Source organism: Acanthamoeba castellanii (assembly GCF_000313135.1).
Source record: "Acanthamoeba castellanii str. Neff unplaced genomic scaffold scf7180000083222, whole genome shotgun sequence".
Classification (NCBI taxonomy): domain Eukaryota; phylum Discosea; order Longamoebia; family Acanthamoebidae; genus Acanthamoeba; species Acanthamoeba castellanii.
In genome coordinates, this window is record NW_004457707.1 from 13,918 (window position 1) to 38,245 (window position 24,328).

Genomic DNA, 24,328 nt, shown 5'->3' on the forward strand with positions numbered 1-24,328 from the left:
ACACCGCACACCGCACGCACACACACGCACACACGCACACACACCAACTCACACAACACGAGGACTCAATTTGGCTCACCTGTGAACCACCTTGCAGGAATCGCGAGCGCAGATTGGCCGTCGTTTTCTCATCCCGCATCTACAAGCCCTCAACATTTTGCCGACAGAGACGCGCCCGCCATCTGCCGCCACCGACATCGCACGGCGCATCGGCTCCGGTCGAGGAAAGGAATCGGCGGCGACGGCAACGATCCTCTCCCTGTCGGAGATCGCCGGCGAGCCCCGCGCGACCTCATCGCCGCCACCGAGCGTGGTCTTCTCGATCGCGGCCTACCTACAGGCCGACCACGCCGGGTTGCAGGACATCGTGGCCCACCTGCTTGCCGCAGCCGAAGAAGCAGAGGGTGAGGGTGAGGGTAAGGAGGAGGACCAGCGGCGACGGCAGCGCTGGGTCGCGCTCGTGGACCGGCTGCAGCACCTGACCGAAGTGTTGCCCACCTACCTGGCCTTGCTTCAAACCGCGAACATCGAAGCAGAACAGGTGCACGACACACACCACACACACACACACGTGGGCTTATCAGCTTGTCGTTGTCTAAACATCTTGATTCTCGTCAGCAGGCGGCGGACAAACTGAGCATTGGCTTCGCTATGCCAGGGCGCTTCGCTGACCTGCTTAAGGCTGCGACGGCCGACTACGATGATGGCGGTGAGGCGAGTGCTGCCGCCGCCGCGCTGTTTCCGCCGAACGAGAAGGGCGGAAGGCAGGCGAGGGTGGGCCAGATCGTCCGCCTGGCCCTGGCATCGCTCGTCGGCTGCCTGCTGTGCTCGTCCGTGCTCAGCCTGCCACGTTCGGCCGCCGTCGCCGCCGTCTCCCGCCTGGCCCACACGCCCGGCGAGTGGCTCATGGCGCGCATCGGCTTCGAGCGCGCCCTGGCCAAGTCCGCCGAGGAGCTGCGTGCGGCCTGCCAGTCGGAGGAGGAGGAGGAGGCCTTCAACGACGAGCCGCCACCTCAGCCACGGAAGGTCAAGCGCTCAGCTTCGCCTAGTGGCCGTCAAGTCCGCGCAAGCCCGAGCCCGAGCCCGAGCCCGAGCCCGAGCCCGAGCTTGAGCGCGAGCGCCGATACGCGGCAGAGTTTTGTCGTGGACGACGATGACGATGACGGGATCGTGCTGCTGAAGGTGGAGCCGGATGAGGAGAAGGACGGCGCTGATGAGCTTCCAGCGATCTTGACCTGCCGACCACTAGCGCTCACGCGACCGCGACCACAGGCGAAGGCCGAGACCGAGAGCGCGCGGCCGAAGAAGAGAGTGAGAATCGCGGTGCGCCCGGAGGACCTGGAGACTGGTGATGACGAACTTCAAGACGACACAGACGAGTCGCCGGCAGGTGGTCCGCCCCTACGGGGCAGGTCGAGCGCCGCCGACTCCATCGACGTGGCAGTCGCGCCACGCAGCGAGAAAGTCGGACCATTGGCCAATGGCTGCGCGATCAAGCAAGAGGCCGATCGCGTGACGCCCAAGTCGGAGCAGCAGCCGCCGACGAGGGATCCACAACCGGGTACCCGCCCTTCCACCAGCCCTAGCCCCCGTGGGCGATACGTGAGAGTGATTCTTGCTGACTTCTTCTTCGCTCTTCTTCGTTCGTTCGTTCTTCGTTCGTTCTTCGTTCTTCTGATAGCGGTCGCCTTCATTGTCACGTTGCGCGAGCTGTACGAAGATGTGATTCCACACCTCGACCTGTCGACCTGCATTGACCTGCTCAAGGTTCGTGTCATGGCCTTGAGGCCTCCCAAGGAGCCCGTGGTGTGTACCCTAATCTCCCAAAAACGAATAGTCGGTGGCCCACTTGCCATCGTGCACAGATCTGACAGCTCGGCTTGCGCTATTTATTCTGCACGGCCTGACCCGGGCGCGGTATGCTCCACTCGGCCTTTCCCCCTTTGTGCCCATAAATTACATAAATTGACTGTGCGTCGTGCGTCGTGCGTGCGTCGTGTGCCGTGTGTCGTGTGTGTCATGTGTTCTGTGTCATGTCTGTGTAGAGTTGCGCCGCCAGAAGGGCCGTGTGGGGGCGGTGTCTTGGCGTCAGTGGAGGATGCGGGCCAGCAGTTGGTGCCGTTCCTGCTCGGGCTCACCCGCACGCTGTCTGACGAGGTCCACCACCTGCGCCTGGAGGTGTCTCACCTGTATCGCCGCGAGACCATCAACAAGCGCGAGAGCGACCTCGCGGGCCAACGCGAGATCGGCACCACGCTCGATGCGTGGAAGGCCAAGATGGACACCCTGGCCACCCTCTACCAGATTCTCGAACACCTCTTTCGCCATCTCACCACCATCACCACCTCATCATCACCACCTCCACCATCTTCATCCTCTTCATCTTCATCATCTCTGCTCGCCTCCTGCTGCGCTTACTTCGATACGCCCAACGTACCACACACACACACACACACACACTAAATGCGGAGGCTAGCCGAACTCGCCATCTGACGCGCATGTTGTGTGCGGTGTGTGCGGTGTGTTTCGAACGAACAGGCGCGCCCGGTCGAGGTGCTCGAGTCGCTCTACGCCCACTTCACGAAGCTCTTCACGCAGTGCCAGAACTTCTTCCTCGCCGGACTGGTGATCAAGGTCCTGCTCGCGCTCACCCGCGGCTTCCGCAAGCGCAAGTACATCGCGTTCCCCATCTACCGCGGCCTCTCGTCCGTCTTCCCGTCGATGCACTTCCTCCCCTCCTTCCCGCGCTCCCTCGCACTCGGTCGACTCCCGCCACTGCCAGGTAAATCCGCACATCACGTCTCGTGCGTGTGCGTGTGCGGTGGTGCGTGTGCGTGTGCGTGTGGTGCGTGTGCGGTGGTGCGTGTGCGTGTGGCGCATGTTTGGCGCTGATCTGGGGGATTGCAGAAAAGTGGTTGAGCGGGGCGGCAGTCCAAGAAAGCGACGGCGCTGTTCCGTTTTGCGTCTACGTCGCCTTTCTGCTCCGGTCCCTTTCTTCTCTGCTCCCGCACTCCAAGGTACCTTCACCCCCCCCCCTCCCCTCTCATCGCTTTTCTAATTTATGGCTCGTCACCGCACACGACACGACACGACACGACACGACACGACACGACACGACACGACACGACACGACACGACACGACACGACACGACACGACACGCACGGCATCAGTATTTTTTGTGCGCACGCGAGCTCACGTTCGCGCTCATCGACTTCCTGTGCACGAGGGAACTCGAGTACCACCACGTCTTCGCGTCCATGCACCAGCGCAGCGTGCCCACCGTACGCTCCGTCCGCAGCGGCCCGCTCCGTTCTTCTTCCATTGCTCACCTGACCTTCGCGCTTGCGCGTGTGCGTGTGCGTGTCGTGTGTCGTGCGTGTCATGTGTGCGGTGACAGTTTTTGAGTGGGGTTCTGGTGCCCGTGAGCGGGCATTGCGCGTCGCTGCTTGCGACCGCCGAGCGTGCTCAAGTGCTGAGCTCGTCCGGCGGCATCTGCAGCCTCACGCTCGACTACCTGTCCCTGGTGCGGCGCTTGGTCGCCGCCTTTGCCCTGGCCCAACGCGCAGGCTACCCCATCCGGTACCACGCACACGCCGCACACTCCGCACACGCCGCACTCGGCACGGCGGCTAATAGGGGCGGATGCCAGGGTGCAAACGGTGCTGGCGGCCTGCAAGCGGGTGTTCGCAGCGCTGGAGCAATGCATGCGGAGTCTGCTGGCCGCTGTGTCGAGCCCAGCAGGCGGCGACGATGAGGAGGAAGAAGCAGAGCGCCTGCCGCCGTCTGACCCGTCATCGCAGCACCGGGGCGAGGCACTGTCATTCCTGTCGCAGCTGGCGAGCTACGGCCAGGGCCTGCTCGAGGAGGTGCTGGTCATCGACCTCAAGTCGCCCAAGGTACCGCGCACCACCTCTCTTGTATTCGTGACAAACCGGAGCGCCGGCGCTCACGCTTGAGCGTTTGTCGCGCGTGTGTGTGTCGTGTGTGTCGTGCCGTGTGTAGGCGCTCAAGCAATCGGTAGGTTTGCGAAGCGTGGCGGAGAAGATGCGCGAGTTTCTGAGCGATGTGAAGAGCACATGCGGTCCCGGCATCGAGACCGCGACCAGTGCCGGCCGGGAGGACCTCACACGGCCCCACCACGACCGTCACCATCCGCGCGCTCGCAACGCCGACGATGACGATGACGAAGAAGATGAAGAGGAGGAGCTTCTGAGCAGCGAAGACGACGACGAGGCGGAGGGAACGACGGGCTTTCCGTTCACGCTGCGCCGGAGGGGCGACCCCGCGGAGGAGTGGGGCCTTCCCGGAGATGCGAATGACCCACGCCGCGCACCCGGCAGCTGCTTCGATGGTGATGACGATCGCGATGGCGACCACGACCACGACGACGACGACGATGATGACGACGCGTCCCTCGATGAGGACGCCAGCTTCGAGGTCTACGGCGAAGACGAGCTGTGCGACTCGGAGGAGGACGAAGAGGACGACCATGGTGGCACGGCAGCGCGACGCCACACACAGGGCGGCGACGCCGACAGCAACGACAACGACTTGTACGAATACGACCCACTGCTGACGGTGCTCGATGGCTACAAGTCCGCCGCAGGCGCTTCGGATGACGCCAACGGTGACGATGAGTTCCGGGTCGTCTTCCACAAATAAAAGGTGAACGGCCCAAGCCCAGGGCGCAAGCTTGTTGCGTTGTTTCTGACAGGCCGTGTGGAAACCAGGCGGCGAGGCTTCTACTTCATGTCGAGCTTGTGGTGCTGCGAAGGCTGCGCGGCGCGAGGGTCCTGCCTCAAGAGGCCGATCGCGTGCGGAAGCACCGGGAGAAGCACGTCGATGTTCTGCACAGCGGCAACGTGAGCCATAAAAAGAAGAACGAATAAAGAAGAACAAAGAACGAAGAAGAACGAAGAAGATATTGGGTTGGGTCGAGTGCTCACCTCCTTGACGGCCTTCGAGCTACCGGGGAGGTTGACAATCAGCGTCTGCTTCCGCATGCCGGCGGCTGGTCGGCTGCATCGCAACACCCACGACACGCACGCACGCACGTACGAGGACCGTCAGGTTTTTCGTCCGCGCCACCTGGTCTGATCAGACGACACACGAGCGCGTGTGTGTGGCCACGCGTACCTGAGCATGGCGTGCGGGGTGACCTGCAGCGAGGCCGACACCATGGCCACCACCATCCCGGGCGCCTCCCGGTCCAGTATCGCTGGGTCCCAATCCGTCAGAATACGGTTTCAAATCACCGTAGCCGACGGGGGGGGAGGGGCGGCTTACCCTTGGTGGCCTCGGGCGTGATGTCGCGCGGCGCGAACCCGGTGCCTCCGGTCGTGAGAATCTGGGGACCGGCGGAGGTAAGAGAGACCCAGGAGTGGAGTGCGAGGAGGGGAAGACGTACGAGCTGCAGCTTACGTCCATCGCTCCATTCCTTCAGCACCCGCTGGATGTCGTCCACTTCATCTGCAACCACAGCGGTCGCCACAACCTGCGAAAGAGCATTTATTTATTTATTTATATATTTATTTATATATTTATTTATATATTTATTTATATATTTATTAATCACTACAGGTGGAGGAGCATACCTTGGCGTGCTTGAGGTGCTGCTCGATGATGGAGATGGCGAGAGGTCCGCTGAGATCCTCGGCCTCCCCGCGCGACACTCGATCGCTCACAGTCAACACGCCCACCTCCACTGTCGTGTGCCCACTCTGTTCTGCCATGCTGCCTGCACGCCAACATAATCACTTAAAATCCTGCCTCATCCGCAAAAGAAATGAGCCACCATCTTGCTACCTTGCTCCTTGCGTCCTCTTGCCTCCTGTTCTGTTGCGAAGGCCCGACGGCGCAGCCCGCAGTCCTCTTTTTCGTTCAATTTTCGTTTTATTTATTATTTGATTTTTTCTTAATAAATTTCAATCTTTTGTTTTCTTTTGTTGAAGTTTTTTTGATGAAGGAGAGATGTGCCTCCGACTTCCCATGTCCACACCCACGGCTACTTGTGGTATACCCAGAGTGAGTTCAGAATAATTCGAAGGCCTGCGATGTGCTGGTCTATTACCAATCGATTGCAGAGAGGCCGATCCCGCAAGCGGCGACCGTCTGCCAGTAGCGGTAAAGTAGCTACCCTCCCGCTCGCCCTCTCCCTCGTCTTCTACCTCCGCCTTTCCCCATTTATTTTGGTTCGCGCAAAAATAATAATTAAAATATTGAGATAAATGATAAAGAATAATAAAGAGATAAATAAATAATTATAATAATATTATACGATTTTAAAATCAATTCAATAACTGATAGCGAAGAGCAAGAGGGTGTTGATGGTGGTGGTCTGTTGAAGAAGACGATTATGTACACGACCCGCGAAGAGCGAAAAGAAAGGGAAAGAGAAGGCGATGGCCTGGCGTTTACATGATCATCTCCTCCTCCTCAGTCTTCCTGGCGAACAGGAGCACCACGGACGACGCGAAGATGATGGCGTTCTGCAAGATAAGCGAAATGCCTGAACACACACCACGAAGAAGAAGAAGGTGGCGAGAGAAAGATCATCGTTGGTGAGAATCAGAACGATGGTGGTGGTGAGCTGAAGGTGATCACTGGTGTAGTTCTGGGGGTACCAGGCCACATCTTGGAGCCGCTCTCGTGCTGGTAGCTGTCCACGCACATCCAGATGGACGCCCCGATTGCTCCGAAGCCGATCGCGAACGCCACAAACAGCCACGCGCGCACTGCAGACGCAACACAACGCAACGCAACGCCAAGTGTGTGACGTGAGGCCGGTAGCGACGCGCAGCGCGAGGGAGTGGGTAGCTCGACGCGCAGAGCGAGCACTCAGGCGGCTGGTGGATGGCGGCGTACCCTTGTGGCTGATGTCTTCCGAAAACATGAGCGAGAACGGGTGCATGTCGTTCAACGACACCATGTTCATCCTTCAATGATTGAGGAAGTGACAAAAGAAGAAGGTGGCCAAAGAGCGGTGGTCAGCATCGACAGCTCGCGGAAAGATTCGAAGGGGGGGGAGGGTGCGCACATGAGAAGAACGAAGGTGGAGATGAAGCCAGGCAAGTAGAAATACCACGGTGGCTCTCTCCAGCCACTGAACTGGTTGCCAGCCACGGCGCCATCGATCCAGATCAGCCACCCTGCTACAAACTGTGAGGACATCGTCAGATTGGGGGCTGCAGACTCAATCTACGAACACAGAGCACACGAAGGGAGAAGGGGGAGCGCACAAGGCAGCCTGCAATGAAGGAGCCCACCCTGTGGCGAAAGTTGGAATCTAGTCTGCAGCACCACCAGCCTCCTTCATCATCAAATGAACTCGAATACATTCGCGATCTTGTGGCAAGGTGGCTTAGTTTTGAATTGATTGATTGAATCAAAAGAATGGTCTTGGTGATTGCTTGCACCAGGGTCTGTGAATCCTGCGAAATCTGTTGTTCGTTTCTCTGCGTGCTTTGAATTCCACAACTCACATTGTGGTGCGTTGAGCGTGGTGCTCTACACGCAACAGAGAGGTTGTGGATGTTGATGGGAGTGTTTATTCTTGTTCGCCAGTGAGCAAACACATCATCCGTGGACGGGGGAGCCTCCGTTGGGGTGCAGCACTTGGCCGCTGATGTACGAGGAATCGGCGTTGGAGGCCAGGAACACGTAGCAGGGCGCAACCTCCTCGGGCTGGCCGGCGCGACCCATCGGGCAGTCCTCCTGCAAGCCAAAGCAAGCGATCAGACCACGTCTGAACCACTGGACCACCGCCCATGCTCTGATGTCCGTACCTGACCGAAGGTCTTGACACGCTCGGGCTTGAATGAAGCGGGAATCAAAGGAGTCCTGCATTAGGTGAGGCCGCAGACCGTGGTGTGAGCACTTGGGGGTTGGTGGGCACGAGAGGGATCAGAGCGGCTTACCAGATGGGGCCGGGGGCGACGCCATTGACGCGGATGCCCCTCTCGACAAGGTTCTGCGAGAGGGAGTAGGTGAAGGTGGTGATCGCGCCCTTGGTCGAGGAATAGTCGAGCAGGGTCTTCATGCCCCTGTAGCACGTCACAGAGGTGGTGTTGATGATGCATGAACCCTCCTTCATGTGCTTGACCGACGCCCTGCACCATTCACGTTCCAGGTTTCTAAGTCAGCACGTATATGTTGGGCCGTGAGGAATGTGAGTAGGGCAGTACCTGGCCATGTAGAACATGGAGAAGATGTTGGTGCGGAAGGTGGTCTCGAGCTGCTCGTCGGTGATGTCCTCAATCTTCTCGCACTCCCACTGCGACGAGGCATTGTTCACCTGCACCATCCACCCAGCCCACCTTCAGCAATCTGTTTTGAAGTAGAAGAGGAGTTTGGGGGGGGGGAACGCACCAGGATGTCGAGCTTGCCGAAGCGCTTGATGGTCTGGTCGACGACGCTGTCGCAGAAGTCCGACTTCTTGAGGTCACCGGGGATGCAGAGGCACTGCCTGCCCTCCTTCTCCACCAACCCCTTCGTCGTGTCGGCGTCCTTCTGCTCCTCGGGCAGGTACACGATCACCACATCGGCCCCCTCGCGCGCATAGAGGATCGACACGCTGCGGCCGATCCCGCTGTCGCCGCCCGTGATGATCGCCACCTTGTCCTTCAGCTTCTCGCTGCCCTTGTAGTTGGGCGCCAGGTACTGCGGTGCGGGCTCCATCTCGTGCTCATAGCCGGGCATGTGCCTCTGCATCTGCTCCGGGAACGCGGTCGGTCTCTTGCCCTCTTGCGACGCCATCTCGTTGTTGTTGTTGGTTGTGTTGTGTGCTGTGTGTTGAGTCTTGATGAAGAAGAAGCGGTGTGAGGGTACCTCTGCTTTTTGTTGTGAGCTCGCCCACAACCCGGATCAGCATCGTGCGAACAAATAATCAGTCGAAATTCGTAGGCGACCAGGGTTGTAGTTGGTGAGTACGTTCATGAGCCCTGTCCTGCAACCAATTAACCAACCCCTAGGACTGCGGAATGCGCTCACGTGTCGCTCCCGCACTGGCTCACTCGCACCCAATAGAAACGCTGGGAGTAAAATAATAAATAAATAATAAAGTGCAAAATAATTTGACCAAAAGAAAAAGGGATCGACAAAGTCAGTGTCGGCGTGACAGAAGAAGAGGAGACAGCCGAGGTCGAAGAAGAAGATGTTGGATGAGGAGCGGCCCCTCTACGGCGGACGCACGCTAATCGATTACGACCAGCACGGCCTGCGCAGATGGCTCACGCGGTGGCGTCTCATGGTCGGACTGGTGGTCGTGCTTGGCGTGGCCTGCCTGGCGTTCTTCATCGCCACCATCGTTCTCGCCACCAGCCAGGACGACTCCTCGCCCTCTACCAACCCCACCCCTTGTCCCGTACGCCCCGTCCTGCCACAATCCATTACAATAAATAAATAATAAAAATAATAATAAAATAATAATTACACGATTTCTTTTAGAACATAATAAATAAATATATAATAAATAAATATATAATAAATAAACATCATAATAAATAAATATGTGCAGGTGCCGAACGTGGAGGACAGCACGAACGACTTCCCGCTGGGTCCGTACGCGCCGTGGAGCGTTACGGCCAACCACTCGCGCACGATCTCCTTCACCACCAACGAAGGCACGTGGATGAACATCGACGTCTCGCCCGACGGCCAGCAGATCCTGTTCGACCTCCTCGGCGACATCTACACCCTGCCCATCGCCGTATGCGCGCCAGCCCCCCAGTCTCATGTGTGCTGCGCAACGATGGCGGCCGACTCACTCATGATGATGGCGGTGATGATGATTCATTAATGGTCAGGGTGGCGTGGCATCTCTCTTGCGGGGTGGCGCCGCATTCGAAAGCCAGGCGCGCTACTCGCCCGACGGCAAGAAGATCATCTTCACCAGGCACGACCACCACCTACTCTCATCATCATCATCATCATCATCATCATCATCATCATCATCATCATCATCATCATCATCATATCATCATCATCTGTTCTTCTTCTGGCTCTACTTACGGCTGCGTACCCTGTATCGGCTGTGCAGCGATCTGTCGGGTTGTGACAACGTGTGGGAGATGGAGCTGGCGACCTCCACCTCGCGCCAGCTGACCGAGGAGCCCTTCCATTCGCTCAGGTGCTTGCACCCCGGCCCTGCTCGATTCTCCAGCTGACCTGTGGTGCTCACCCTGCGCGCGTGCCCACCCTGCCCACCAGCAATGCCATGTGGGCACCCGACGGCAATTATTTCGTGGCCGTCAAGGTTCAGCGCCTCCTCTCTCTCCCCTTTGACGTGGCAATGGCTTACACGCACACAACCGCACACGCACAGTGGTACACGTCCACCCGGTCGATTCCGGCCGGCGAGCTCTGGCGGTACCCCGTCGGCGGCGTGAAGAAGGATGGCGGCGAGCGGCTCGTGGGGCGCGTCACGCCCTCTTCCCAGATCGGCCCCCAGGAGCCCTTCTACTCGCCCGATGGCCAGTTCGTCTACTACAGGCACGACACCACCACCAGCTCCACTTCCCCACTGGAGGAATTCAATGAATGCTTACGTCCCTTGCCCCCACACATACACGACACACGACACACGACACACACACACACACACGACACACACACCGCACACACGACACACAGTGAGAACGAGAGGGATTCGACGTATTGGAACTACAACAAGGACCCGCACGCCGGCATCTTCGCGATCAGCAGGCTCAACCTGTCGACCAAGGCCTCGGAGCAACTCGCTGGCGGTCCCGGAGGGGTGCGCTCGGCCTCCACGCGCGCAGTGTTGTCCCGGACCACTACAGCCCTGTGTGCTCACCCCCCCCCACCCCCCAACTTCTGCGCAGGCTGCTCGCCCCGTTCTGTCCAAGGATGGCAAGACGCTCGCCTTCATCCGCCGCATCTACGAAAACACGACCCTTGTCGTCAAGGACCTCGAGACCGGTACCCGCCACACGCGCCGCACAACACACGCCGCACAACACACACCGCACACGACGCGCGTGATTCAATATTAATTCCTACTGACGTGGCGGGGCAGGCAACGAGAAGATCGTGTACAGGCTGTTGGATTTTGATCAGCAGGAGTCGTCTGCCCCGTGCGGCATCTACCCCAGCTTCGCCTTCATCAACAACGACGCCGAGGTGCTCATCTGGGTCAAGGGCGGCAAATTTGCCAGGTTGGGCACCCAGCAGCTCCCTCCTATTGCCCTTCATTCTTTTGGAGCACATTTTAGCGATGCTGTCGGTGTGCTGACGTGTAAAGTAATTCTCTCCCGGTGTAGGATTAACCTTGCGACTGGCCAAGCCACCGACGTCCCCTTCACCATCAACGTTGAGCTGCCTGTCGCCGACACCGTGCGAACCAGCGTCGACCTCACCGAGACGTACTTGTTTCCACCAACTCCACTATATTCTCTTTCTTTTATTACAATTATTTATTATTATTTTATTATTATTATCTCAATAAATAAATAAATAACGAGTAGTTATACTTATTTTGTTGGTTTGCTGCAGCTACTCGGCCGGACCCAATACGACCTTCGGCGTCAAGGTGTCGAACTGGGCCTCGTTTGTGACGGTGCTGAACCAGAACTACGTCGCCTACACCGCCCTCGGCAAGACCTACTGTACGGCTGTGCCCTGCCGTCCCCTCTTTTTTCCCTTCTCCTGCGCGCGCTGGTCTCTGGGACTCATGCGTGCGTGCGTGGCAGGGAAATCGCTGCCCGCGGGCGCCGCCAGGGAACTCCTGCCCGCGCAGACGGCCGCGTTCGAGTTTCATCCGTCGTTCAACCGCGACGGCAGCCAGATCGTGCACGTGCTCTGGGACGACGTCACCCTCTCCACCATCCAGATCGTCGCAATTGACCTCCAGACCGGCGCTGTGGGCGAGGTGAGCAATCTCGCGCTGCCGACCGGGCGTTACGGATTCCCCAAGTTCTCGCCCGTGGACGACGATAAGCTGGTCTACCAGCGCTATGGCGGCGACTCCCTCAGCGGATCCCAGTACTCCCGCAATGCCGGAATCTACATCGCCACCAAGACCGCTCAAGGTAGTCACTCTCTCGATCATGCCGTGTGTGCCGTGCGTGTCGTGTGTTGTGCGTTGTGCGTGTCGTGCGTCGTGTGTCGTGTGTGTCGTGTGTCGTGTGTTGTGCGTGTCGTGCGTTTCGTGCGTGTCGCTCCTGACGGTTGTGACAGGGTGGACGTCGAGCCTGCTGACCGCCAGCGGCGACAGCCCGTCGTTCTCGGCCGACGGCAAGTCGGTGCTGGTCCAGCGCGGGTACTACCCGCAGGTCCAGCTGGTCAAGATCGAGATCGCCACCGGCAAGGCCCAGGTGCTCGCCCAGAGCAAGTACGCGTCGGCCCTGCACGTCGCGCCCGACGAGAGCGTCGTCGCCTTCACCGAATTCTACCAACTCTACGTCACCCCGCTCGACGGTACAGGTCGGCCCGTACGCCCGCATTGCGCTCAAGTGGTCTCGTCATCTGATGGTGAGTGGGCGCTGCTGGCAGGCGAGAAGAAGCCGGTGTCGGTGTCGTCCAGGCCCGGCCACCAGCCGTCGCGCCTGCAGCGCGCGTCGGCCAACGGCCTGCACTACGTGACCTGGGCCAAGAACGGCGAGGGCAAGTGGGACCTACTCTGGATCCACGCCTCCGAAGCCTACCGCGTCTCTACGCAGCAGGCACGTCGCTCACCGCCATCATCGCTCTCACTAACGTTGGTTGCTTGGTTGGTTGTGATGGGTGTGGCCAGGCGTTGGCGTGCGACAACATGGACTTTGACTGCGTGAAGGGGAAGACCACGGCCTACGATCTCAGCTTCCAGGCGACTGTCGGCACCGCTGCCACGTTCGTGTGCTTCGACAACGTACGCATGGATGTTGGTCGCGCGGTGTGCGCGGTGTTTGTTTGCGGCTCACTCGACATTTCACATTTTCTTTTGTAATCTTGTCTTCAGGTGACGTTGGTGACTATGGCCACGCCCAACCAGACGCCGGAGTCGGTCATCACTGATGCCCGCATCGTCGTCAACGGGGAGCGCATCCAAGCCGTACGCCGCCTCTGCTTTATTTCCTCTTTTTCACCGCACACGCACACGCACACGCACACGCACACGCACACGCACACGCACACGCACACGCACACGCACACGCACACGCACACGCACACGCGACACTGATTATTGCGTGTAGTTGGGTCCTATGACCGACGTCCCGTGCCCGGCTGGCGCCGAGCCGAGAGACATGGCGGGCGCCGTGGTGCTGCCGGGATTCATCGACGTCCACGCCCACTGGGCCGGTGGTGGCGACTGGTTCGTGGAGCAGAGCTGGGAGTTCCTGGCCAATCTGGCCTTTGGCGTGACGACCCTCCACAATCCGTCTGCCGACACCGAGTACGCACGCATTATATATCTTCTATTTTTATTCTTATATCTTTTTCTTCTTATTTTTATTCATTTCATTATTACTTTTTATTATTACTTAATTATTGGTTCGTGCAGGGCCGTGTTTTCGGATGCCGAGCTGGTCCAAAGCGGCAAGAAGATCGGCCCGCGCATCTTCAGCACCGTACGGCCCCCACCGCTGTGACTTTCCCGCGCGTGTCGTGTGTTGTGTTGTGTCGTGTCGTGTCATGCGGGCCGTGTTGCCGACCGATGGCGATGGGTGGGCAGGGCACGGTGATCTACGGCGGCGGCGGACCGCTGCACTGCGAGATCGACAGCATCGAGGACGCGCGAACGGCGCTGCGGCGGTTGAAGGCCTACGGCGCCTTCTCGGCCAAGTCCTACAACCAGCCGTGCCGCGCCGCCCGCCAGCAGCTCCTCCAGGTACTCCCCCACTCGTCAAACGCAAACGCAAACGCAAACGCAAACGCAAACGCAAACGCAAACGCAAACGCTAACATTACAAACCAAACGAAACACGAAACACGAAACAGGCTGCGCGCGAGTTGGGCATGGACGTGGTGCCGGAGGGCGGGATGATGTTCTACTGGAACCTGAACCAGATCGTGGACGGCCACACGACCATCGAGCACTCGCTGCCCATGGCCCCGCTCTACAAGGACGTGGTGACCCTGTTCGCCCAGTCCGGCACGGCCTGGACCCCGACCCTCATCGTCAACTACGGGGGCCTCTGGGGCGAGGAGTACTGGTACCAGGCGACGAACGTGTGGGAGGACCCGCGGCTCATGCGGTTCGCGCCCAACGCGCCGGTCATGGCGCGGTCGCTCCGCCGGGAGAAGGCCCAGGCGCCGTGGGACTACCACCACTTCTCCACCGCCAAGTCCGTCGCGGCCGTGTTCAACGCCGGCGGGCTCGTCCAGACCGGCGCCCACGGCCAACAGCAGGTACCCTAGCTACCTGTGATTTCCATCTCTCTTCATTCTTGCCATACCATGAATGATGCTCTCTGACGTGTGCGGCGTGTGCGTGTGCGGCATGTGCGGCGTGTGCGGCGGCGCAGGGTATCGGCTTCCATTGGGAGATGCTGATGATGGAGCAGGGCGGTCTGACGCCCTACCAAGTGCTCTACACCGCCACGATGGGTACGGGCACCACTCCAATTCCCCCCCGCGCGCGCAGGTGCTCACCGGTTTGCCGGTGACAGCGGGCGCCAGGGCGCTGGGTCTGGACAAGAGCCTGGGCTCGCTGGAGGCGGGCAAGCTGGCCGACCTGATCTTCTTCGACGCCGCCAGCAGCCCGCTGACCAACACGTCGTTCGCGCGCGACGTCAAGTACGTCATGCTCGACGGCCGCCTCTACGACGCGCAGACCATGGACCAGATCCTGCCCGTCGCCCGGCCCCTGCCGCCCGGCCCCGTCCTCAACACGCCCTCTCTCTAAGCGCCTCTGATGACCAGTCGTGTATGGTTGTGTTGGAAAAACACGAATATGTTGCGTATGCGAGGCTCATATGCGGAGTAGGGGACTATGTTCATTCAAGGCAAAGGTGTGACACGTGTGCTTCATGTGTTTCGCCGTGGCCTCAGTCTCGTGTTGGTAGAGAGGGAATAGAGGGGGAGGTAATGAGTAGTGGTGTGTGGGTGTTGCGATGTGGTGTGTGGTGTGCGGTGTGTAGTGTAGTGAGGTCCACACGCTCGCACGCACGTTCATTTCTTCGTGGGTGGTGGTGCTGCGGTGGGCCTCGTGGGGGGTGCAGCAGTCAAGCTGACTGACGGCTGCAACTCAAAATTCGCGACAGAGTGAATCGGTGGAGTAGATCATGGCAGGCAGCTGCATCGAGTGGTCGTAGCAGGGCGCTCTGCACAACAGAAATATACGACGACGACGCTTACGCTCAATGCAAGCTCTGAATGCAGGTGTAGGACTACGGGACTTGAGGGGCTGTGGTGGGTGGCTTGTCGTACGCTTTTAGCTTGTCCCAGACGTAGACGCACGGCTCCGACATGAGCTTGCGCGCGCATACTCGCCGGTTCTTCATGATGGCGATCGGCTCCTGCTCCCACAAACCACCATGTCATGTCGTTAGCGCTCCCCAGCTGATGATCTCCTCAAGAAGAAGAAGACGAGGAAGTATACCTTGAACCCGCCAATGGCAGCCACGAGGCGACCGAACGTGGTGCCCCACAGCATCATGAAGTCGTCGCACGCCGTCAACAGGAACATCTCGCTCAACGCATTCCTCGTCCCTGCGTTTTGTTTTTTCCAACCGAAAGAAAGGCAGTGAGACAATAAATTAAACTACTCGTAGTCGACTGGCAGGCTGGATGCGGCGTACCCTCAATGCTGTTGCGCTCGATCTCGTCCGAGTCCAGGAAGAGCAGCTTCACGCCCCGCCGCTTCGACTCCCGCCCACCTCCCCGATTGATCGTCAGCCCTGCGCGCACCATTGATGTTAACATCTGATCCGATGAGATTTTGGGGAGTGCCCGCGCAGTCGTACCGGTGTCGTGTTGTCGCAGCAGCAGGGCAAACTTCTCGCGCCACTCCTTCCCCTCCGTGGCCAGGTACCACACCCTGTGGCCCGACGCCAGCCCGCATTGGATCATCTGAATCTGTGTGGTGGTGGGTCGATAGGAGAGAGGGGGGGCGTCAGCGCATCAAACAGGGCGATGGCCCGGTGGGACCAGGGCTGCGCACCATCAGTTCATCGGTGACAGGAATCTCTGGGTGAGTAGTCCGCAGATGAATGCCCAGGATTCCTTCGTTTCTGTAGTGTGCGTGGCACAGGAGGTCAGCCACCGCGTCTGTTTTTTGAAGAATGAAGCTAGGTCGCTGGTGGTAACGTACTTGTAGGGTCCGAAGATACGGTCGCGCATGCTCTCGGTGGTGTGCCTGATGTCGCGCGTCGGGTGGATGACGCGCAGGGCGTTGGCCAGCACGTAGAGCAGCTGGTCATGGAACGGCCTGAGCACACGGTTGATGTTGTCGTGGTGGCCGTTGTTGAGCAGGAACGTCGCAAAGTAGTCCCAGTGGTCGATGTAGACCCACTCGACATCGCGCTCCCACTCGTACAGGTCCTCGCACACGCCCGCCCCGGCAAAGTCCGAAAATTTCTTGGTCTGCACCACAGAACCACACGCACATGCACCAACCGGGTGTCAGCCAGGCTCTTATGTCGGGTGTTGCGATCAGATGACGCACAGTATTGGTGGCGCTGGCGCGCTGGAATCGGGCGCGGAGCGGGGCGGCGAGGTCCCACTGGATGCCGTGCGGCGGGGTGAAGAGCTCCCGATGGTCGATGTTGGCCACGCGCGGAGGAGGACCCACAAAGTCCTTCCGCCGCGAGATCTCCACGTCCACCGCCTCCGGCCAGTCCACTGCACCCAACAACATCCCTCGGGGTGAGCCTACGTTCTCCAAAGGGTGGTAGTGGCGGTGGGGTGGCGGTGGGGTGGCGGTGGGGTGGTGGGGCGGTGGGGGTACCCAGGATGGCGCGCTCGGACATGAGGGCGAGCACGAAGGTCGAGACCAACACTTGAATCCTGCAGTGAAGTGTCTTTGATGAGCTGTGGTCGAGAGTGGAGAGAAGGAGATGGTGGTGGGGTTTCTACGCACTTGTTGCCATAGCCGTACTCCGGGCTGGCCGCGAAGACGAGGTACCGGGCGGGCAGCTCGCCGTTGAGGATGCGCTGGTGGAGAACGGCGTACTGGGCAATGAGGTCCTTCAGGCTCGTGACGTTTTGTAGCGACCTCCTCCCTGTTCGTTCAGGCAAACGATTGTTTTGAGTCCCAGAAGAGGAAACAAGAAGATGATGTCTGAAAGCAAGTAGAGGAAGAAGGAAAAGAAGGAGAGAATTGGGGTTGATTGGGGGGGGGGAGTTGCGAACCATCATTGACTTGTGGAAGGGTGATGGGGAAGGTGAGGTCGGTGAGGTGTCTCAGGTTCCACTCCCAGGGGAGGGGCTTGACGAAGTGGTCGCGAAAGTCTTGCGTCTGTACCTCGGCGAAGCGCTTGAGCCCGCGTCGCTCGTGCGGCCGCAGCTCGGCCAGCCCGGAGCCGCCATCGGGCGGGGCCAGCAGCTCCCGCTTGGCGTGGTCGCGCTCCCATCGTCGGAAGTTGTCAGACCCGTCCTCGCCAATGTCATTTCCCCCAACGATCGAGAACGTCATCCAACGACCTCCACCTCGGACGCCATTGTGCTGTTGTTCAAGACAAGAACACATTAATTGTTGTTGATGATGATTATGATGAGGTTATTCTAGGCCCCTCCTTCTTGTTCAACTGTTGGGGGGGAAGGGACGAAGGTACCACGGCGAGGCTGGGGCTGAAGGACACCAACATAATCGATGCGCTGAAGATGGCCAGCAGGGTCAGCATGACCACATGAATCCTCCTGGGCCCCATGGACGGCGTCGTTGGGTGTGAGCGGTGGGCGGCTGCGGTTGAGGCTGCTGTCTCTACGGGCTACGACTGAGGGCAACAACAGTTGGCACCTTGGCCGGTTCTTGTTTCCGACGCGTTCTTTTTGGATCACAAATATCTAAAAAAGGAATATGCAGTTGGTATATCTAAAAAAGGAATATGCCGACCAATCCACTATCACAAAAAAAAGGTGAAAAAAAATATGAAACATAAATCAAAGGGAACTACGCACATGACAACCGCCCTGCTTGGGTCGTTGCTCTTTTTGCGTGGTGTCCGCATCAGCAGCAGATCCAGCGGACCGAGAAGCAGAACCCAGAAGAAGGTTTGGTGACCAACGCGAGTGTAGAAGGATAGGGCGCCTCGTGCGGTAGTGCGAAATAAATAATAAATAATAAATAATCCCGGGAGTGTGGTGGGTCGGAGGAACGCTTCCTCGTTGCGCGTAATGGATTATGTGGTAGTGCGCTCAGAACTCGCGACAAGGCGCATCGGAGGAGTAGAGCATGGAGGGCAGCTGCATTGAGTTACTGTAGCACGGTGCTCTGCACGCGACACGCACACGCACACGGTCGACAGAGATGTGAAATGTGTGGGTGGTGGATGTGAATGAAATAGTGGGCGGCCCGCGTACGATTGGAGCTGGTCCCATGTGTAAATGCATGGCTCTGACGTGAGCTTGCGCACGCACAACTGCTGATGCTTCATCACTGTGATCGGCTCCTGCTCACAGCGCCCCTAGTTCGTCAGCTCCGGGCTCGTTTGTCACATATGGGCAGTGCCGGGGGAAGTTCACCTTGAATCCGCCAATGGCGGACACGAGGCGACCGAACGTGGTGCCCCACAGCATCATGAAGTCGTCGCACGCCGTCAATAGGAACATATCGCTCAACGCGTTCCTCGCCCCTGCAGTCACACACGGATGCCAGCACCACCAGCAGCAGAGTCACTATGAGAAAGGGCCGTAGGCAATGCTGTCATTGCGTAGTGAGCCGGCACCTTCGATGCTGTTGCGCTTCGTGACGTTGCGATCGAGGAAGAGGAGCTTCACCCGGCGGCGGGGCTCCGGCCTATCGGTTCCACTCAGAGAACCGAAGTCATCGACCGCAAGCCCTGTTAAGTGTCGACACAAACAACAGACCATGTGTGAGGTGGATTGGGAGGAGGGAGGGCTGAACTGGACGTCGTACCGGTATCGTGCTGGCGAAGAAGCTCGGCGAACCTGTTGTACCATATCTTGTCCTCCGTGGCCAGGTACCACACCTTGTAGCCCGAGGTCAGCCCACAGCGGATCATCTGGACCTGCACATTCCAGGCGCCCATTGGACGTATGAGTCAATCGGCACATCTTCCGCCGAAAAAAAGGGGGCGGGTACTATGAGAGATGGGGTGACAGGGATCTCGGGGTGGCTGGTTCGCAGATGAATGCCCAGGATTCCTTCATTCCTGCCCACTGGTGGTAAGCACCTTGTCGCATTCTGCCAAAGAATATCAAAAATGTAGTAACGAGAAGAGGCCTGCGCGGTACCTGTAGGGTGCGAAGAGGCGATCGCGCACGCTCTCCGTCGCCGACTTGATGCTGAGCGTCGGGTGGATGATGCGCAGCGCGTTGGCCACCACATAGAGAAGCTGGTCGTGGAACGGCCTGAGCACCCGGTTTACGTTGTCGTGGTAGTCGTTGTTGAGCAGGAACGTCGCGAAGTAGTCCCAGCCGGCGATGTAGACCCACTCGACATCGTGCTCCCACTCGTACAGGTCCTCGCACACGCCGACGGTGGGGAATTCCCGGAATCGCTTAGTCTATGAGGTGTGCGCGGGGCGAGGCGGGTGAGCGAGGGCCAGGGGTGTAAGGTGGTAATGATACGGGGAGGCCTGTGGGGAAAAGAGACGCACGGCGTTGGCCTGCTGAGCCTTCGTGAATCGGGAGCGGAGCGGTGCGGTGAGGTCCCACTGAACGCCGGGCGGCGGTTCGAACAGATCGCGGTGGTCGAGGTTGGCCACCATGGGCGCAGCACCCTTGAAGTCCTTTCGGTGCGCTATCTGCACGTTGAGCGACTGGGGCCAATCAACTACGTCCATAGCGCACACACCAAACTAGTTAACATGCACACACACTCGCGGCATAGCAGCGCAAGGAGAACAAGGCAGTGGCAGTCCCGCGTACTCAGGATGGCGCGCTCCGACATAAGAGCGAAAACGAAGGTCGACACCAGCACCTGAATCCTGGTAGAGACACGGCCAGAGAGTCAGCGAAGAACGAAGAAGAACGAAGAACGAAGAAGAAAGCGTGAAGTCAAGGACTGAAGACATGCGTACTGTTGCCGTAGCCGTACTCGGGGTTGCTCACGAACACCACGTATCGCGGGGGCAGCTCGCCGCTGAGGATGCGCTGGTGGAGAACGGCGTACTTGGCCATGAGGTCGTCCAGGCTCGCCACATCCCGGAGCCACCGCCCTCCTGCTCTTGCAGTTTCGTGTCAGAGATCAGAGTCAGCACCGACGTGTTGTACTGCGTGCGTGCGTGCGTGCGTGCGTGCGTGCGTGCGTGCGTGCGTGCCACGGCAGACATGTCCAGCACCACACGCACCGGTTGTGGCGGAGGACGGAGAGGAGGCGGTGATGGGGAAGGAGTGGGCGGTGAGGTGGCGCAGGTCCCACTCCCACGGCAGCGGCTTGGCCACCTGCTCGCGGAAGAACTCGCTAGGCTGGTGGTCGGCCGATCGCTTGAGTCCACGCCGCTCGTACGGCCGCAACTCGTATGTTCGCGCCTCGTGCGGCCGCACCTCGGCGTCGCTTTCGATCTCCTCTGCTTCTGGTGAGTCATCGAACTCCGCAGCGAAGAATCTTTCGTCCTGCTGTTGGTGGCTGGTTATGAGAACTAAGGAGAGAACGCGGATGGGGGAACTGTAAAAAATGAAGGGAAAGAGAGAGAGGGAGAGAGGGAGAGAGGGAGAGAGGGAGAGAGGGGGAGAGGGAGAGGGAGATGCACACCAACGAGGGGGAGTGCCTGTACAGTGCAGTACGCCTGTAGTACGCAAACACAAGACCGAGCGCGAGTAGGCACAGCAAGGCTAAAGATCTGTGCATGGAGGCCATCTTGCTCCTCCTGGCACAGCGGAGTTGCATGGAGTGCCACACTTTTTCCACTTGCATTGAGGAAGTGCTTACACGGCTGCTTCAGGCTTTAGCGGGCGCCGAGTGGCGAAATTTCCGCCCTACGGCAGCCCCATTCAAGGAATGTGAACCACAGCTGTCGTTCTTATCTCCTAATCACTTGGCGTCGGTGTTGGCCTGCACCCCGCCCAGCGCACACATGACGTTCTTTGGCTGCACAAACCACCCGTTTTTTTTTCTTCTTGCCTTGGCCTTTGATGTTCTTCCATGGTTGGACAAAGGGAAAAAGGGAAAGGGAATAGAAATTTCTTTTCCATTGGACATGATGATGTTGTTTCTAAAATAAAGAATTAAAATCTTAAAAAAAGGAAAATAACAGACAGTCAGGACGTCAGCCCCTGCCGCAGCGAAAGCCCGAGTAGGGACCGCCACAGGCACTGGAGAGGTACTCGGTTTGGAAGATGCAGATGGTCCTCGCGCCCACAAGAACGAAGCGCTGCTCTCCCTTTCCGGGGCCACGGCGGGACTGCAAGCCAGCACATTACCACGCACCGATTGCGGTTGTGAGATGGTCTTCCTTCCTTTGAGGGGCACATCGAAAGAAAGTGAGAGAGTGGAGGGAGCGAACCTGGAACGTGGTGTCTTGCCACACCATGAACGGAGCGGCGGCGCAGGTCAGTTGGGCAAACCATCGCAGCACCTCGCTCGTATCCGGACGTCGCAGCTGCTGGGTCGCCTCGCCGGTGCGGGTGGGGGCAGTTTAGCGAAAGCGTCGTCGAGCTCTTGCGCGGTGGTGATGTGCTTCAGCGGCCCCAGCTGGAGCGTGCTCACGCCCGACCACGCGTCGCGCGTGACGGTATGCCTTTCATCTGCAACGGGGCCACTTTTCTGGTTGTGGCGTGGACCCCAGGTGAGCTCCGTCGCAAAGGCCGCCGCGACGACCTCGTCCCATAGTCCCTCTGCACATTCACACGCGCCAACATATCCACACACACGATATGCGCCATGTTTAAGGAGTGTCGTGCGATCAGCGTGCGACGGGAGGCCGCACCTGATAGAACGAAGAGCGCGCCGGGCAGGTTGTTCGCCACGCGCGGCAATGAAGCACTTGTGACGGGGCAACTGCGGGTCGAAGGACTGCTGGAGCTCGTGGAGGATTTCGGCCGGCACTCGCCTCGCGCCGACCTCCACCGCAGCCCGCAGGGCCTGGGCCGCGACCTTGACTCGAGCCGTGGCCTTGGCGTCGGTGGTACCATCCACCAGCGTCAGCGGTGGTGGCGGCGACGTGTGCTGGGCCACGAGTGCGCGGGTGTGGGCCGCGAGGTGGGTCATCAGCGCGGCGTGCAGCGCTCCGCTGGCTTCCACGACCACGAACAGGGCGCTGCACGTAGAACGCACGCAGGCCAGGGTCTGAATGGCGGGTACCCATGCCAGCACTGCGAAGAGCAGCTCGCGAGGCAGCTGGAGGAGACGAGACGACTGCTCCTCTTCCTGTGGTGCCACGCATGCCTGTGTGAGGCCCGCTTTGAAGATGAAATGCATTGGGGGGGGGGTGAGAAGTGAAACCTGCAGGAACTGGGGGCTGGCGGCTTTGAGTCGGATGGCATCGAGTAGCGCCAGGCGCCTGGCTTGCTCGACTGTCGAGAGCAGGGCGGCCGCCCAGGCAGAGAGTCCACCAGTAGCCCTTGCGTGCTGCTGCTCATCTCACGCGACATTTGTGATTTCAAACCGTGTCACGTTTCACCGAAGACCCCCTTCTTTTGAAATGCATCTAGATGTCCCATCCTTGTGGTGCAAGGCTTGTGCTCGCGAGCTTGCTGACGTGGCTGTGCTCCTCCGCTCTGCGTGGCAACGGTTGTCGGCGGTGACGGCCGACAGCAAGCGATAAATCAAAAAAAACCCAAACAAATACATAAAACGGAGAAGAGAGCTGTTGTGCGACGGTCGGAGAGACGAAGGGTGAAGCTGCTGTCCGGCCCTGCTGTAGCTCCTGCTCGCTCGCCAAGTTCACCACACGTTCCGCGCTCGCGCCGGACCATCAGCCCTACGGAAACGACCACACATCGGGTTTTGTGTTGCCTTGCGTGCACGTTACCCGAAAAGAAGGGAGATCGTTCGCTACGCGCTTCCATTCATTCGAGAGAGGAGAGAGAGAGAGATTGCCCACCACCAAGAGCTCGGCCGGCAGATGACCAACATCGCAGCAGCAGGAGAAGAGAAGAATAATATGGAAAAGATGAAATGCGACGACGATCATCCAGCCAAGGAGGAGGGAGGGATCGGCCTCGTGGGCGATGAGGAAACGACGATTTCGCCCCAAGCCCCGTCGCCGATGGGAGGAATCGTAGCCACAGACACGACGACCACGGCCAGCGATGAGGACCTGGAGCGGCGGAAGAGGAGGAAGGAACGTCACGAACGCCACGAGAGGGAGAGGGAGAGGCGACAAAAGCAAAAGGAGATCGCGGAGCAGATGAAGAACGCCATGAACCAGCAGTACCTGGAGGATCCGCGAAAGCGGCTCGGGCGCGACTACGAACAGTGGCAGGCGGGCCAGGTAGTGCACACCCCTGAGAAGCAACAGAAGCTCACCATCCTACGCCGAATCGATGATGGCCACGCCGGCGTTGTGTTCAGGGTCAGAGACGATGACGGCAACATCCTCGCCCTCAAGGTAACGCCACGATCTCCTCTTTTTAAAATTTATAATCGATTAATATTATTACATGCTTATTTTATTTGTTTACTGAAGATTCATGCATATATGTTTATTAATTCCTTTATTTATTTCTTTTTTTGAAGAGATTAAGAGATTAATTATAACCCGCAAACTCGTCACTCGTTGCTGTCGGTCCGTGGTGGGGTGGTCTTCAGGTGCCGCGGAAGGAGTCGGAGAAGCAGTTCAAGAAGCTGCACCAAGAGGTGGCCAAGAACGCGCGGATGCAGTCGCTCGGGCTGCCCATAGCCGAGATCACGGAGGAGGGCGGCGACTATCTGGTGAAGCGGTGGATCGACGGACTGCGCGGCGACCACTGGTTCATTCAGTGGAACGAGAAGGGCCGGCCGCTCGACGACCTCGCCTGGCGGCGGCTGTGCGAGATGTTCGACATGCTGGCGGCCCAGAACGTCTACGTGCAGAACCTCAAGGACCTCAACATGATCTGGGACGGCCAGAAGTGGGTGGTGATCGACGTGGGCTACTTCAAGACGGGCCTCACGCCGCAGCAGGCGCTCGGGCGCTACTACGAGACCTTCGACGGCCGCTGGAACAAGCCGCGCTACAACCGCGGCCGCTTCATGTTCCTCTGCCCCACCATCGCCGCCCTCCGCGGCCACTCCCACCCGCAACACTACATCAAGCGCGAGACGACGCGGGACTACTACAGAA

General features: G+C 59.0%; 7 protein-coding genes and 1 pseudogene across 7 annotated transcripts; 2 read left to right on the top strand and 6 right to left on the bottom strand.

Annotated features, from left to right (window-relative positions):
• Positions 1–651: 651 nt before the first annotated feature.
• ACA1_301680 (uncharacterized protein) lies at positions 652–4,664 on the top strand (the record flags this gene model as incomplete). Its single annotated transcript, XM_004356931.1, has 10 exons — positions 652–1,561; positions 1,682–1,767; positions 2,098–2,433; positions 2,539–2,782; positions 2,908–3,017; positions 3,194–3,283; positions 3,400–3,525; positions 3,569–3,581; positions 3,639–3,898; positions 4,047–4,664. 10 exons carry the CDS (start codon positions 652–654, stop codon positions 4,662–4,664), a joined length of 2,793 nt encoding a protein of 930 aa, XP_004356986.1.
• Positions 4,665–4,744: 80 nt separating this feature from the next.
• On the bottom strand, positions 4,745–5,734 carry ACA1_301690 (Gephyrin, putative; the record flags this gene model as incomplete). Its single annotated transcript, XM_004356932.1, has 6 exons — positions 4,745–4,849; positions 4,949–5,021; positions 5,139–5,220; positions 5,289–5,349; positions 5,410–5,496; positions 5,597–5,734. 6 exons carry the CDS (start codon positions 5,732–5,734, stop codon positions 4,745–4,747), a joined length of 546 nt encoding a protein of 181 aa, XP_004356987.1.
• Positions 5,735–6,415: 681 nt separating this feature from the next.
• ACA1_301700 (uncharacterized protein) lies at positions 6,416–7,339 on the bottom strand (the record flags this gene model as incomplete). The annotated part of the gene is made up of 5 exons (XM_004356933.1): positions 6,416–6,510; positions 6,626–6,736; positions 6,867–6,937; positions 7,039–7,160; positions 7,241–7,339. The coding sequence occupies 5 exons, from the start codon at positions 7,337–7,339 to the stop codon at positions 6,416–6,418; spliced, it is 498 nt and encodes a 165-aa protein (XP_004356988.1).
• Positions 7,340–7,577: 238 nt separating this feature from the next.
• Positions 7,578–8,756, bottom strand: ACA1_301710 (seed maturation protein PM34, putative; the record flags this gene model as incomplete). The annotated part of the gene is made up of 5 exons (XM_004356934.1): positions 7,578–7,715; positions 7,787–7,841; positions 7,919–8,110; positions 8,186–8,295; positions 8,370–8,756. The coding sequence occupies 5 exons, from the start codon at positions 8,754–8,756 to the stop codon at positions 7,578–7,580; spliced, it is 882 nt and encodes a 293-aa protein (XP_004356989.1).
• A 397-nt stretch (positions 8,757–9,153) lies between these two features.
• Positions 9,154–14,844, top strand: ACA1_301720 (amidohydrolase domain containing protein; the record flags this gene model as incomplete). Its single annotated transcript, XM_004356935.1, has 21 exons — positions 9,154–9,363; positions 9,517–9,728; positions 10,039–10,128; positions 10,209–10,254; positions 10,324–10,475; positions 10,632–10,755; positions 10,844–10,940; positions 11,038–11,176; positions 11,282–11,383; positions 11,514–11,644; positions 11,711–12,049; positions 12,198–12,437; positions 12,513–12,667; positions 12,754–12,867; positions 12,958–13,050; positions 13,193–13,392; positions 13,501–13,567; positions 13,672–13,827; positions 13,938–14,348; positions 14,465–14,546; positions 14,609–14,844. 21 exons carry the CDS (start codon positions 9,154–9,156, stop codon positions 14,842–14,844), a joined length of 3,396 nt encoding a protein of 1,131 aa, XP_004356990.1.
• Positions 14,845–15,328: 484 nt separating this feature from the next.
• Positions 15,329–17,574, bottom strand: ACA1_301730 (annotated as a pseudogene).
• A 980-nt stretch (positions 17,575–18,554) lies between these two features.
• Positions 18,555–20,922, bottom strand: ACA1_301740 (uncharacterized protein; the record flags this gene model as incomplete). The annotated part of the gene is made up of 9 exons (XM_004356936.1): positions 18,555–18,733; positions 18,827–18,940; positions 19,018–19,129; positions 19,204–19,273; positions 19,356–19,627; positions 19,721–19,896; positions 20,144–20,284; positions 20,414–20,704; positions 20,850–20,922. 9 exons carry the CDS (start codon positions 20,920–20,922, stop codon positions 18,555–18,557), a joined length of 1,428 nt encoding a protein of 475 aa, XP_004356991.1.
• A 693-nt stretch (positions 20,923–21,615) lies between these two features.
• Positions 21,616–22,482, bottom strand: ACA1_301750 (uncharacterized protein; the record flags this gene model as incomplete). The annotated part of the gene is made up of 2 exons (XM_004356937.1): positions 21,616–21,899; positions 22,032–22,482. 2 exons carry the CDS (start codon positions 22,480–22,482, stop codon positions 21,616–21,618), a joined length of 735 nt encoding a protein of 244 aa, XP_004356992.1.
• Positions 22,483–24,328: the final 1,846 nt, after the last annotated feature.